General features: G+C 55.1%; 1 protein-coding gene across 3 annotated transcripts in view; it reads right to left on the reverse strand.

Moving 5' to 3' along the window:
• Positions 1-12,962, reverse strand: part of CLCN2 (chloride voltage-gated channel 2) — a 45,177-nt gene that overhangs the window by 18,464 nt on the left and 13,751 nt on the right. For all 3 annotated transcript variants that reach the window (XM_089780734.1, XM_075938078.2, XM_075938079.2), the window contains exons 3-4: positions 1,479-1,610; positions 83-211 (exon numbers count right to left, since the gene is read on the reverse strand). In XM_089780734.1, coding sequence (XP_089636860.1) covers positions 83-211; positions 1,479-1,610 — 261 coding nt within the window. The remainder of the gene's footprint in view (positions 1-82; positions 212-1,478; positions 1,611-12,962) is intronic.

The following is a 12,962-nucleotide window of genomic DNA, read 5'->3' on the forward strand; positions in this document are numbered from 1 at the left end:
AGCCGGGCACAGGAGGGGGGAGTGACCCCGGCGTGGCCCGGCAGAGCAGGCTGGTGATCCCGGGGCAGGGAGCGGCTCCTACCCACGGCCTGCGGGGCCAGGATCTGGGTGAAGCCGGCTGAGAAGGTGATGAGCACCACAGGGTAGGTGATCCAGGCCATGTACTGCAGGAAGATGTTGGTGTCCAGGCCCCCGTACATCCACTTCTGGGCTGCGGGGAAATGGGGGAGGGTCACAGAGGGGGCTCGCTTGGATCAGGGTCGCTGGCTGCCCCCCTCCGGGGATCGCCCCCCAAGGGAGGGCAACAGGGCCCCATCCAAAGAGGCCAAACGCTACCACCCGAGAGCCACCATGTCCCGGGGCTGAACCCGCACCCACGGGGGAGACTCTAGCAACACCCGGCCACCCTGCGGACCCATGTCCAGCCTCCACCTGAGGCCACCTCCGGCCGACACCTACCCAGCCCCCTGGGGTCCCGCCCTCTGGCTGACACCTACCCAGCCTCCTGGGACTCTGCCTCCTGGCTGACACCTACCCAGCCCCCACCTGGGCCCCGCCCCCCTGGCTGACACCTACCCAGCCCCCTGGGGTCCCGCCCTCTGGCTGACACCTACCCAGCCTCCTGGGACTCCGCCTCCTGGCTGACACCTACCCAGCCCCCACCTGGGCCCCGCCCCCCTGGCTGACACCTACCCAGCCTCCTGGGACTCCGCCTCCTGGCTGACACCTACCCAGCCCCCACCTGGGCCCCGCCCCCCTGGCTGACACCTACCCAGCCCCCTGGGGTCCCGCCCTCTGGCTGACACCTACCCAGCCTCCTGGGACTCCGCCTCCTGGCTGACACCTACCCAGCCCCCACCTGGGCCCCGCCCCCCTGGCTGACACCTACCCAGCCCCCTGGGGTCCCGCCCTCTGGCTGACACCTACCCAGCCTCCTGGGACTCCGCCTCCTGGCTGACACCTACCCAGCCCCCACCTGGGCCCCGCCCCCCTGGCTGACACCTACCCAGCCTCCTGGGACTCCGCCTCCTGGCTGACACATACCCAGCCCCCCCCGGGCCCCGCCCCCCTGACTGACACCTACCCAGCCCCCTGGGGTCCTGCCCCCTGGCTGACACCTACCCAGCCTCCACCTGGGCCCCGCCCCCTGGCTGACACCTACCCAGCCCCCTGGGGGCCCGCCCCCTGGCTGACACCTACCCAGCCTCCACCTGTGCCCCGCCCCCTGGCTGACACCTACCCAGCCCCCTGGGACTCCGCCTCCTGGCTGACACCTACCCAGCCCCCACCTGGGCCCCGCCCCCTGGCTGACACCTACCCAGCCCCCACCTGGACCCCCCCCGGCTGACACCTACCCAGGCCTCCCCTCAAATGACCTTATCCCTGGGCCATCCTGGCTGTGCCCTCAGGGTGCCAAGCAGACCAGCTGCCTGGCTCGCGCTGTGGGTATTTGGCGAATGGCTCCCAGCCCCCCTCACCTTGCAGGCAGGTGGCTATGGCGAAGTCCATGGCCCAGCTCACCAGCGCCATGACCAGCCCCAGCAGAATGAGGAAGATCCAGTCCTCGCCCACCTTGGAGATGAGGAACTTCTGGCATCGCACGGTGCAGACTGCGGGGAGAGTGTGGGAGCTGAATGGGGGGGGAGGGGGGGAGGGCCCATCCTCCCTGCTCAGCCCAGGGAGCAAAAGGCTGTCTTTCACACTGGTGCCCAGACACCGTGGGGATGGGCACAGATCAGACAGACTGACAATATGGCCACCTCCCCACACAGTCTCTTTGTAGTGATCCAGCTATGGGCCATTGGGCATGCGAGGGGGGGGGGAGATTGGGGACTGGGGGAGCATCCAGGACCCAGGCTGGGCAGAGCCTCAGGGGTTACTGCAGCTGAATTCCATGCCAGCTCCTCGAGGCAGGGCACAGGGGATGGGCAGAGGCAGCCTGTGCCCGCTCCAGCTATTCCTCCCGACTCCTGTCCTGGCCACAGGGACCTCGCAGAGGTGGTGTGTGGGGGGGGGGGGAGGGGGCTTAGAGGAGAGAAGTCAGAGCACTCAGGGCAGCCAGGAGCTCCAGGGGCAGGGACACCCTGGGGCAGAGGGGAGCAGAGACCCTGGCTCCAGGAGGGCGCTGGCCAGAAGGACCCAGGGGAAGGAGAAGCTGGCCCAACGCTCCCTGGGGGAACCCAGGGGCCTTTGCCCACCCTAGGAGCTGGCCCAGGCACAGGGGAGGAGGCTGGCCCCTGTGGTGCTTTGAGCGCCGGGGCACAGTTCAGCTCGTGTTCACTCGCCTGCTCTCGCCCAGGCCTCAGCCGCGCTGAAGTGCTGGAGGGAGGGCCAGGCAGAGCAGCCCAGCCCCGCGCCCCCAGCTAGGGCAGGATGGCAGAGAGGAGGGCTCAGCATTGCGCTCATCCACCCACCACTGAATCTGCTCCAGCCCAGAGCCCCCCTTGGCCCGGGAAGCACAGAGATGGGAGATGCTGGGGACACGGTCCCCCCACCCCACAGCTCTGCTGTGCCTCTTAGTCCCCACCCACAGCCCCTGCTAGCCCACCTCTAGGTGTGCCCACCCTCCCAACTCTGCCAATGCTCCCCAGCGCTGAGCAAAGATGCCCCTAGTGCCAATTCAAGATGGGAGCTGAGCTGTGGACAGCGCAGCAGAGATAGCTGCAGACCAAGACTCACAGTCTGCTTGTCTCACCCGCCAGACAACCCCAGGCACTGACATTTACATCACTCAGGGGCCTGCCACAGCAGAGAGACTGCCAATGCCATGCCGGGGTAGTGCGAGAACTCCAGGGCTGGGGCACGGGAAAGGAGCTGGCACAGCGCCCCCTAGCGTCAGGCTGTGTGGCTGGAGATGGGCAGGGTGCTGTAAGGCAGTAGCACAGCGCCCTCTAGTGTCAGCCTGGGGATGGGCAGGGTGCAGTGGGGCAGCACCACAGCGCCCCCTATGGTCAGCCTGGAGATAAGCAGGGTGCAGCAGGAAAGCACCACAGCGCCCCCTAGCGTCAGGCTGTGTGGCTGGAGATGGGCAGAGTGCAGTAGGGCAGCAACAGCAAAGCGCCCCCTAGTGTCAGCCTGGGGACCTGGAGATGGGCAGGGTGCAAAGGGACAGCAGCACCATAGCGCCCCCTAGTGTCAGCCTGGAGATAGGCAGAGTGCAGCAGGGATGCACCACAGTGCCTCCTAGCGTCAGGCTGTGTGGCTGGAGATGGGCAGAGTGCAGTAGGGCAGCAACAGCACAGCGCCCCCTAGTGCCAGCCTGGGGACCTGGAGATGGGCAGGGTGCAGTGAGGCAGCAGCAGCACAGCACCCCCTAGTGTCAGCCTGGGGACCTGGAGATGGGCAGGGTGCAGTGAGGCAGCAGCAGCACAGCGCCCCCTAGTGCCAGCCTGGGGACCTGGCGATGGGCAGGGTGCAGTGAGGCAGCAGCAGCACAGCACCCCCTAGTGCCAGCCTGGGGACCTGGAGATGGGCAGGGTGCAGTGAGGCAGCAGCAGCACAGCACCCCCTAGTGCCAGCCTGGGACCTGGAGATGGGCAGGGTGCAGTGAGGCAGCAGCAGCACAGCGCCCCCTAGTGCCAGCCTGGGGACCTGGAGATGGGCAAGGTGCAGTAAGGCCGCAGCAGCACAGCGCCCCCTAGTGCCAGCCTGGGGACCTGGAGATGGGCAGGGTGCAGGGAGGCAGCAGCAGCACAGCGCCCCCTAGTGCCACCCTGGGGACCTGGAGATGGGCAGGGTGCAGTGAGGCAGCAGCAGCACAGCGCCCCCTAGTGCCAGCCTGGGGACCTGGAGATGGGCAGAGTGCAGGGAGGCAGCAGCAGCACAGCGCCCCCTAGTGCCAGCCTGGGGACCTGGAGATGGGCAGGGTGCAGTAAGGCCGCAGCAGCACAGCGCCCCCTAGTGTCAGGCCAGGTGTCATCTCAGAAGAATGCGTGGGGGAAGGAGAGAGTAGTGTCAGCATGTGGAACATTATATGAGAGACTATTACAGGCTGCAAAGTGACGGGGTGTGGAGCTTCTAGACTATGACCACAGCCCTGCTCCATAGCCAAGGCTCCCCCTGAGGCCAGGCGCAGGGAGACAGGCTGGGGCTGTCAGTCTCCTCTGGCTCCCCGCTGGCTGCCTTTCCTCCTCCCCGCCCGGCGCACGCTGCACAGAGCGTGTGGCTGCTAATCGCTCGCTAAGTGCCTGCAAGGTCTCCGGGGAGCGGGAGGTGCGGGGAAGCGAGGCGGAGGCGGCCCCGCGCTGCACAGACAGCTCTCTGCGGCTTGCGGCGGAGAGGCAGCCCGGGGCGCCCCTGTGGGGGGAGAACAGGGCAAGGATGGGGGCACTTCTGCAGCGCAGAGGGGGAGGTGGAAGTCAGGCCAGAGGGATGAAGACTGCAGCTATTACTAGGACACGGAAGTCACAGAGTCCACAGTGGGCAGACCTCTGTGACGTTTCCTCTGGGGCTGGGGCTGGGGCTGGGGCTTCTAGCTGGCCCCCAGCAGCTCCCAGCCCAGGGGGAGGACCCTGAAGCCCCCAGCCATGGCAGGGAGGCCCCCGCAGAACTCCCAGCTGCCATGGGGGCAGGGAACCCCCTGAGCTCCCGTCTGCTGCAGGTAATGGGGCTCCCCCCAGAGATGCTCAGCTGCCGCATGGGGGGACCCTGGAGCCCCCACTCACCACAGCAGCAGGGGGACCCCCATACCCCAACAGCAGGGGGTGCTGAGCCCACCTCCCCATTTTGTCAGGGATATTTTTGGGGAAAGTCAAGGTCAGGTCAGGGGCGTCTGTGAATTTCTGTTTATTGCCCGTGACCTGTCCATGACTTTCATGCAGAATATCAGGGACAAAATTGGAGCCTACGATGGCTCCTGAGGTTGAAAGGGACCGAGGGGGGCAGGGCTAAGTCAGCCCAGCCAGACTGCGGACCCAGGGCATGGGGCACTTGCTCAGCCCCAGTGGCGGCAGCTCCCTGGCCCCCGGCGGGTCTCCTGGCAGACATCTGAGCAAAGCAGGGGCTGATCCTGAAGCAGGAAGCCCCTTTCCTGACACTGCTCTGCCTCCAGCGGCTGCAGGGTCCAGAGCCACAAGGTGTGGCAGTACCCCTGAGGTCACGGGCAGCCCCAACTGGCCCCTGCAGCCAGCTCGGGACTGAGGCTTCTCCGCCCCACACACCTGTGCCCGGGGTAGCTGCTCTGCCCAGCCTACCCCCTTCCCGGGTCCCCCCAGGGCCTGGCCTCCCCCAGAGATCCCACCAGCTCCAGTGCACCTGGCTGGCAAAGCGCTGGGGCTGGCTCCGCAGCTTCGTCTGCCCTCTAGTGGCCACTGCCAATAGTGCGGCTCGAAACAGCAGGAGCACCAGTGCTGGGAGTCGTGGTGGGTGGGGATCACAGCTGGCTGCAGAGGCCGGTGGCTCCCCCGAGTTCGGCCGTTGGGAGAACATGCCCTGCAGTGAGTGGCCCGCCCATCCGGGGTCTGACTGCACCACGTGCTGGCTCCCCACCCTGGCACCCAGCTACAGTGCAGCTGGTTCGGGATAAGCCCAGGGGCAGGGAGTGGAGTGTGTGGGAAGAGGATGGGGTCACCTGAGCTCCCCTCCTGCCAGAGCCTGGGGACACTCTGCAGAACTAATATGTAGCCCCCAGACCCTGTAACCCTCATGCACCTCCAGGTCAGGCATGAGCACTGACCCCCACCCTCAGCTTGGGCACAGGCGCGGGAATCATTATGGGGTTCCCCCTGGGATGTTATTGGAGTCTGACACATCTGGTCCTCACCTACAGCCCCCAGCTTAAGCCCCTCCAGCGCATCATGGACAATCTACAACCTAGCCTGGAAAACGATCGATCCCTCTCACAGGCCTTGGGACACAGGCCAGTCCTCGCCTACAGACAACCCCCCAACCTGAAGCAAATCCTTTCCAGCAGCCACACCTCATACCTCAGACACTTCACCCAGGAACCTGCCCCTGCAACGAACCCCGTGGCCAGCTCTGTGCACACTTCTATACAAGCGGCACCATCACAGGACCTCACCGCATAAGCCACGACATCAGAGGCTCAAACAACTGCACGTCCTCTAACGCAGGGATGGGGAACCTAAGGCCGGGGGGCCGGAGGCAGCCCCCGGCTTCCCTGGATCTGGCTCCCGAGGTTCAGGTCTCCGCCCCCCAGCATTGGGGAGCCCGCATTGGTGCTCCAGCCACCTCGTCGTCCCACTGTGGGGATGGAGCACGCAAAATCTACTAGCCTGGCCCCCCCAGGCTCTGGTGTGTGAGGGGAACGTGGGGACGTCTTTCTCCTCAGTCGAGAGCCACATCAGTGAGGGTTTGGTTTTCCTTTTTTGATTCTCACTTGTGTGCGACCACTAGAGTTGCCAGGTGTCCGGTTTTCACTCAGTCTAGTATTTGTGGTCCGTGTCTGGTAAAAAACCCCACAAAATACCGGACATGTAAAATGTTTTCTGTTTTTTTCTTGAATGGAAGGCAGGTGGGGATATTCTTCCCCTGCCATGTCTGGCGGGGTGGAGGGAGGGGGGAGAGGAGAAGGGAGCTTGGGGATTTAAAGCCACAGTGACCTTGTTTAAAAAAAAAAAAAAGTTTGGTCTCCCTTTTTTTTTTTGGTTTGTTTTCTGCTCAACCAATTTTTCCCCCCCACCATGTTTGGGATTTTTTGTGAAAATATCTGGCAACCCTAGCAGCCACTGACTGATTTTTCTGTGGGTCAGCAGCCCCTGACCCAAAAAAGGTTCCTCTGCCCTACTCTAATGTGATATGTGCCAGCAATGCCCCTCTGCCATGTGTATTGGCCAAACTGGACAGTCTCTACAATAAAGGATAAATGGCCACAAATCAGAAATGGTAACACACAGAAACCCATCGGGGAACATTTCAACCTGCCTGGTCACTCGATAATGAATTTAAAGTAGTCATTCTTCTACCAAGGAATTTCACTAAGGGTACGCTACGTCTACACAGCAACATTATTTCGAAAAAACTTAATCTGCATCTACACAGCAGGCAGTTATTTCAAAATAATGTAGAAATACTGTCAAGATGGAGGACTTCTTACTCTGACTCCTGTAATCCTCATTGTACGAAAATAAGTGCCGTGTAGACGATCCCAATTTTGAAATAAGGTACGCAGTTGTTGTAGCTCAATTTGCATAGCTTATTTCCAGTTAAGCCCTGCTGTGTAGATGCACCCTAACAAATGACAGAGAATCTGAAGAACTGGAATTTATGTACAGACTAGGCCCAGAGTAAGGGTGTCAAGCAAAGGCATTAGCTGGTTGGTGCATTACAAAGCCAAATTCTCCTGCCATTAAGATCAGCATTTCCACATCAAAAGCTATGTATTGGAGACATCCAGCCCATGTTAATTAGCCTCATTAACATGGGTCCTACAATTGACAGGTACTTACGCTGCTGCTATATGTATTTCGGTTTCTCTTATTTGCACTCCAATTCATCTCATGAAGTGGTTTTGCCTACGAAAGCTCATGATTCTATATATTTATTTTGGTTAGTCTCTACGATGCCACAGGACCACTTGTTTTTGAAGTTACAGATTAACACCACTACCTCTCTGAGATGTATTGGTACTAATTACCTGATAGGGGGGAGAAAGACTGGACAGCAACTGTTAGCAGAGGACACACCAAGCCCGCCAACTGATTTTGTTAAACAAGAGAGATCAGGATTTGATCTGTACTCCTAGTTTCCTCGAGGAATAACACTAAGTTCAAAATAGTTATCTTGAAATAGCATAAGTGTGGACGCTCTGGTGCTGCTATTTTGAAATAACTACTACTCAGACTAATTCGAACTCATTACTCCCCAGGGTTTCCTGGGGCTCCAAGTCAAGATAGTGCATCCACGTTAACGGAGCCTGCCTCGAACTAATTTTGAGACTTCCCCATAGTGCAGACAACTAATTTTGATTTTTGTTATTTCAGGAGTTATTCAAAATAGTTTCCTAGTGTAGACTTGCCCTTAGTGGACTTGACATCTCATTCCATGTGGAAGCAGAAGTTGGGGATGGAAGCGCAACGGAACTTTGAATTTAATGGTATTTCTTTAAGATAGAAACCAACCTTGGAATTCTTGACATTTGAGAATCTAACTGGTGATCAGCTTAGGAACTAGGTTGATGCTAATTACCTGATTGATCAACTGTGCTGATGCTAATTACCTGATTAGCAGAGGGCACACCCAGCCAGCCAATTGATTTTGTTAAGCAAGGGAGATCAGGATTTGAGCCTGCAGGGCAAGGAGGAATCATGCAAAGGGAAGCCAAAGGTTAACCCTGCTCTACCAGAACTCCAATGGTATTGAGCCAAGGATGTGGTATGATGAAAGGAATTGTAACTGTCCACTTGCAATGGATCTGTTCCTACTGCTGATGTTACCTTTTGTAACTGAGGTGCTGCAGAAACCAAAAATTGTAAAAATGTACAATGGGCATGATTGTTTGGAAACAACATTTGAACATGTTAAGAATGGATCATAAGGACACACGATGTGTTAAAAGACCTTATTTCACAGTTGCTGCCTGTAACTAATCTTAGAACTTTTCATAGGAGAAAACACATCCCAGACCGAACGAGCCACATGAAAAGGGGAAACTGAGGCACACAGCCATACTGCTTTCATGGCTCAATGCCAAGCTTCTTACACTAGGGAGCATATGAATATTTACATTGACCTGCTGTTAATTGGATTCCAAACATTTGCCAGAGCTTGTATGGATAGATCAACCATTTTCTGTAGCTCTAGGCAAAACTACTTAAGACATACAGCAGCCAGGCTGCAAGAGCAGATCCAATCTACTCTTGGGATTAGAACCTGTAGTGATACAGAGCCAAGAGTGGGAAGGCCCTGGGTCGCAGGCAGTGGTGTTTATGGCATCCCTTCCTGTGTCAATTTTGTGTTGGGGGTGTGATGTTACTGGAGCGTGAGATGTCGGTGCAGGGCATTGCGTCAACCACTGTTTTACATTTGCCCCAAATCTTGTACAAAATGGGCCACGGGAGATGTCAATAGAAAGCTTATGATTTGCGGAGTCTCTTTATATGACTTGTGGGCATGGATCTTGTTTTTTATTGGAAGCTATGAGCATTAGCAGTGTGTCTGTACTTCAGATGTCAGCCCCTGGAATGCCACCCACCAAATAGCTAGCCAGCCTGTCTGGGAAGGGCTAGTCAGGTTAATTGGCCCATCAAGGAACACTCAACAAGCAATAAAGCATGGAATGGACTTGCCTTCAGGCCATCAATCTGGAAGGTGGGTCATGGGGTCTGCCTAAGCAGGACTGAGTCAGGCCTGGCCAGCTGACTTGCTCAAGGGATAAACTCTGCCTGGGGCTGGTCCTTTGGGATCAGAAGAACCTGTCTGGGTTTGGTGGGACTGGTTTGCATACCCTCTCCCCTGTGTAAGGAGCAGTGCTGGTGGTGGCATGGCGGTACTGGAGAGTCTAAGGGGATTGCTTGTGTGGTTTTTGGTTGGCAAGAGTGGCAAACGGAAGTGCTCTGTGTGATTGGTTTGGTGCCTTATAGAGGAGGGCACCCAGTCTTGGGCTGCAAGTCGCCCTATCTCTAAATAATTTGCCTTGGTTTGACCTTTCTTAGCAGTATCCCAGAATCCCCCTGTATTACCGTAGCAGTGTCATGCTTGGATCCACCGAACCAGGTCAATTGAGCTTTGGATTAGAAATAGGGATGTAAAACCGCTAGGTAAAGATATTGTACCTCTGACCTTTCACCTAGTGAGTCTATTTGCCCAAAAGTGGATCGTGTGAAAGTCTGCCTGGTGGGCCGAAGATGATTCTGGGTGTAAGGGAAATTCCAAAGGCGTTGGCGGTGGCTCGGCAGTCAAAGCTTCTCATAGCGCCACGTGAAGGTGAATTGCTGTGTAAAGCTCCTAAGGATGAGGATCCGCAGGGTGATAAGCAGTTTGCTGTGGTTGAAGGAGTGACTTTGATTGAGGGAGACCAAGAAAATGGTCTGTCTGCAGAAGGCAAGAGTGTCTTTGTTAGGAGACTCGTTTCATTGAATCCCAGAACTGGAAGGGAACTCAAGAGTCATCAAGTCCAGTCCCCTGCCCTCACGGCAGGACCAAGCACTGTCTAGATCATGGGTTCTCAAACTGGGGGGGCGTGAAGAAATTCCGGGTGGGGCCGAGGCGACCCAGCCCCACATCAAGTTTTGCTGCCCCGCTCAGTTCCTTTTTTTTTTTTTGCTCAAGTTTTTTTTGGAGGGGGTGGGCACGAGGGTTTTTCAAAAATCAGAAAGGGGGGGCGTGATGCTGAAAAGTTTGGGAACCACGGGTCTAGATCATCCCTGACAGATGTCTATCTAACCTGCTCTTAAATATCTCCAGAGATAGAGACTCCACAACTTCCCAAGGGAATTTGTGCCAGTGTTTCACCACCCTGACAGTTGGGAAGTTTTTCCTAACATCCAACCTAAACCTCCCTTGCTGCGGTTTAAGCCCCTTGCTTCTTGGCCTATCACCAGAGCCCAAGGAGAACAATTTTTCTCCCTCCTCTTTGAAACACCCTTTTAGGTTCTTGAAAACTGCTACCAGTTCTTAGCAGCCAGCATTTTTCTGTTTAGAAATGACTCCACTGACTTGGGTTTAGAAAGATCCAGTGTGAATAGCCTTAGAGAAGGGTTTGGATGGAGTAGAAATGGTTAGAAAATTGAAACATCCTGTGATGGCCAAGTAGCTGCGTGTGAGCAGTTTCTTAGGAAGACAATGTTGTTTGGGTCTGTGAGTGGACAGTGTGTGTCTCAGGTTCAGAGGAAAGACTGAGCAGCTGAGTGTGCAGAGCGGAACAGCTGTGCAGTTTATCTCTGGAGAAAGTTGGGGATGGCCGGTGAAGTCCCACCTCTGGAGACTATGGACACTTGTAGCCCTGGTCTACACTAGGGCTTTATTTTGAAACACCCTCCTTTCCAGCCGTAGGTCAAATTAAAAAGTGGAGTGACCACACTACCAAGCCTCTTGTTTCGAACTCACAGGCCGTTTATTTCAAAATCTCGACTCCTGGTTTCCTCCAGGAATAACACCAAGTTCAAAATAGTTATTTCGAAATAGCATCAGGGTGGATGCTCTGGTGCCACTATATTGAAATAACTACTCCTCAGAGTAATTAGAATGTAATTACTCCCTAGGATTCTAAGGGTGTGTCTAGACTACAGGGTTTTGTCGACAAAAGTGAACTTTTGTCAACAAAACTATACCTGTGTCCACACTACCGCTGTGTTCTGTCGACGCTGGTAAACCTCATTTTACGAGGCATAACGCCTTCTGTCGACAAAAAGCATTATTGCATGTAAACTGTCCTTGCGTCTACACTGCCATGTCGACAAAGCAGCTTGCTTTGTCGACAGAACTGAATGTAGTGTAGACGCTCTTTGTCGACAGAAGCTTTGTCGACAGTATCTGTCGACAAAACTTCTGTAGTCTAGACGTACCCTAAGTTGAGACAGTACATTCACATTAACGGAGCCTACCTCAGACTAATTTTGAGACTTCCCCGTAGTGCAGACAACTAATTTCGATTTTTGTTATTATAGGAGTTATTCAAAATAGTTTCCTAGTGTAGACTTGCCCTTAGTGGACTTGACATCTCATTCCATGTGGAAGCAGAGGCTGGGGATGGAAGCGCAACAGAACTTTGAATTTAATGGTATTTCTTTAAGAGAGAAACCAACCTTGGAATTCTTGACATTTGAGAATCTAACTGGTGATCAGCTAAGGAACTAGGTTGATGCTAATTACCTGATTGATCAACTGTGCTGATGCTAATTACCTGATTAGCAGAGGGCACACCCAGCCAGCCAATTGATTTTGTTAAGCAAGGGAGATCAGGATTTGAGCCTGCAGGGCAAGGAGGAATCATGCAAAGGGAAGCCAAAGGTTAACCCTGCTCTACCAGAACTCCAATGGTATTGAGCCAAGGATGTGGTATGATGAAAGGAATTGTAACTGTCCACTTGCAATGGATCTGTTCTTTCTGCTGATGTTACCTTTCGTAACTGAGGTGCTGCAGAAACCAAAAATTGTAAAAATGTACAATGGGCATGATTCTTTGGAAACAACATTTGAACACGTTTAGAATGGTTCATAAGGACACACGGTGTGTTAAAAGACCTTATTTCACAGTTGCTGCCTGTAACTAATCTTAGAACTTTTCATAGGAGAAAACACATTCCAGACCAAATGTGCCACATGAAAAGGGGAAACTGAGGCACACAGCCATACTGCTTTCATGGCTCATGCTTCTTACACTAGGGAGCATATGAATATTTACATTGACCTGCTGTTAATTGGATTCCAAACATTTGCCAGAGCTTATATGGATAGATCAACCATTTTCTGTAGCTCTGGGCAAAACTACCTGTCTTAAGACATACAGCAGCCAGGCTGCAAGAGCAGATCCAATCCACTCTTGGGATTAGAACCTGTAGTGATACAGAGCCAAAAGTGGGAAGGCCCTGGGTCGCAGGCAGTGGTGTTTGTGGCATCCCTTCCTGTGTCAATTTTGTGTTGGGGGTGTGATGTTACTGGAGCGTGAGATGTCGGTGCAGGGCATTGCGTCAACCACTGTTTTACATTTGCCCCAAATCTTGTACAAAGTGGGCCACGGGAGATGTCGATAGAAAGCTTATGATTGGCAGAGTCTCTTTATATGACTTGTGGGCATGGATCTTGTTTTTTATTGGAAGCTATGAGCATTAGCAGTGTGTCTGTACTTCAAATGTCAGCCCCTGGAATACCACCCACACCATCACTAGCCAGCCTGTCTGGGACAGGCCAGTCGGGTTAATTGGCCCATCAAGAAACATTCCAGGGATCAATAAAACATGGGAGGCGCCAAGTACACTGAATGGACTTGCCTTCAGGCCTTCAGTCTGGTATGTGGGCCATGCGGTTTGCTAAACAGGACTGAGTCAGCCATGGCCAGCTGACTT

The sequence above is a fragment of the Pelodiscus sinensis genome, chromosome 10 (genome assembly GCF_052426305.1).
Source record: "Pelodiscus sinensis isolate ZL-2025 chromosome 10, ASM5242630v1, whole genome shotgun sequence".
Classification (NCBI taxonomy): Eukaryota; Metazoa; Chordata; order Testudines; family Trionychidae; genus Pelodiscus; species Pelodiscus sinensis.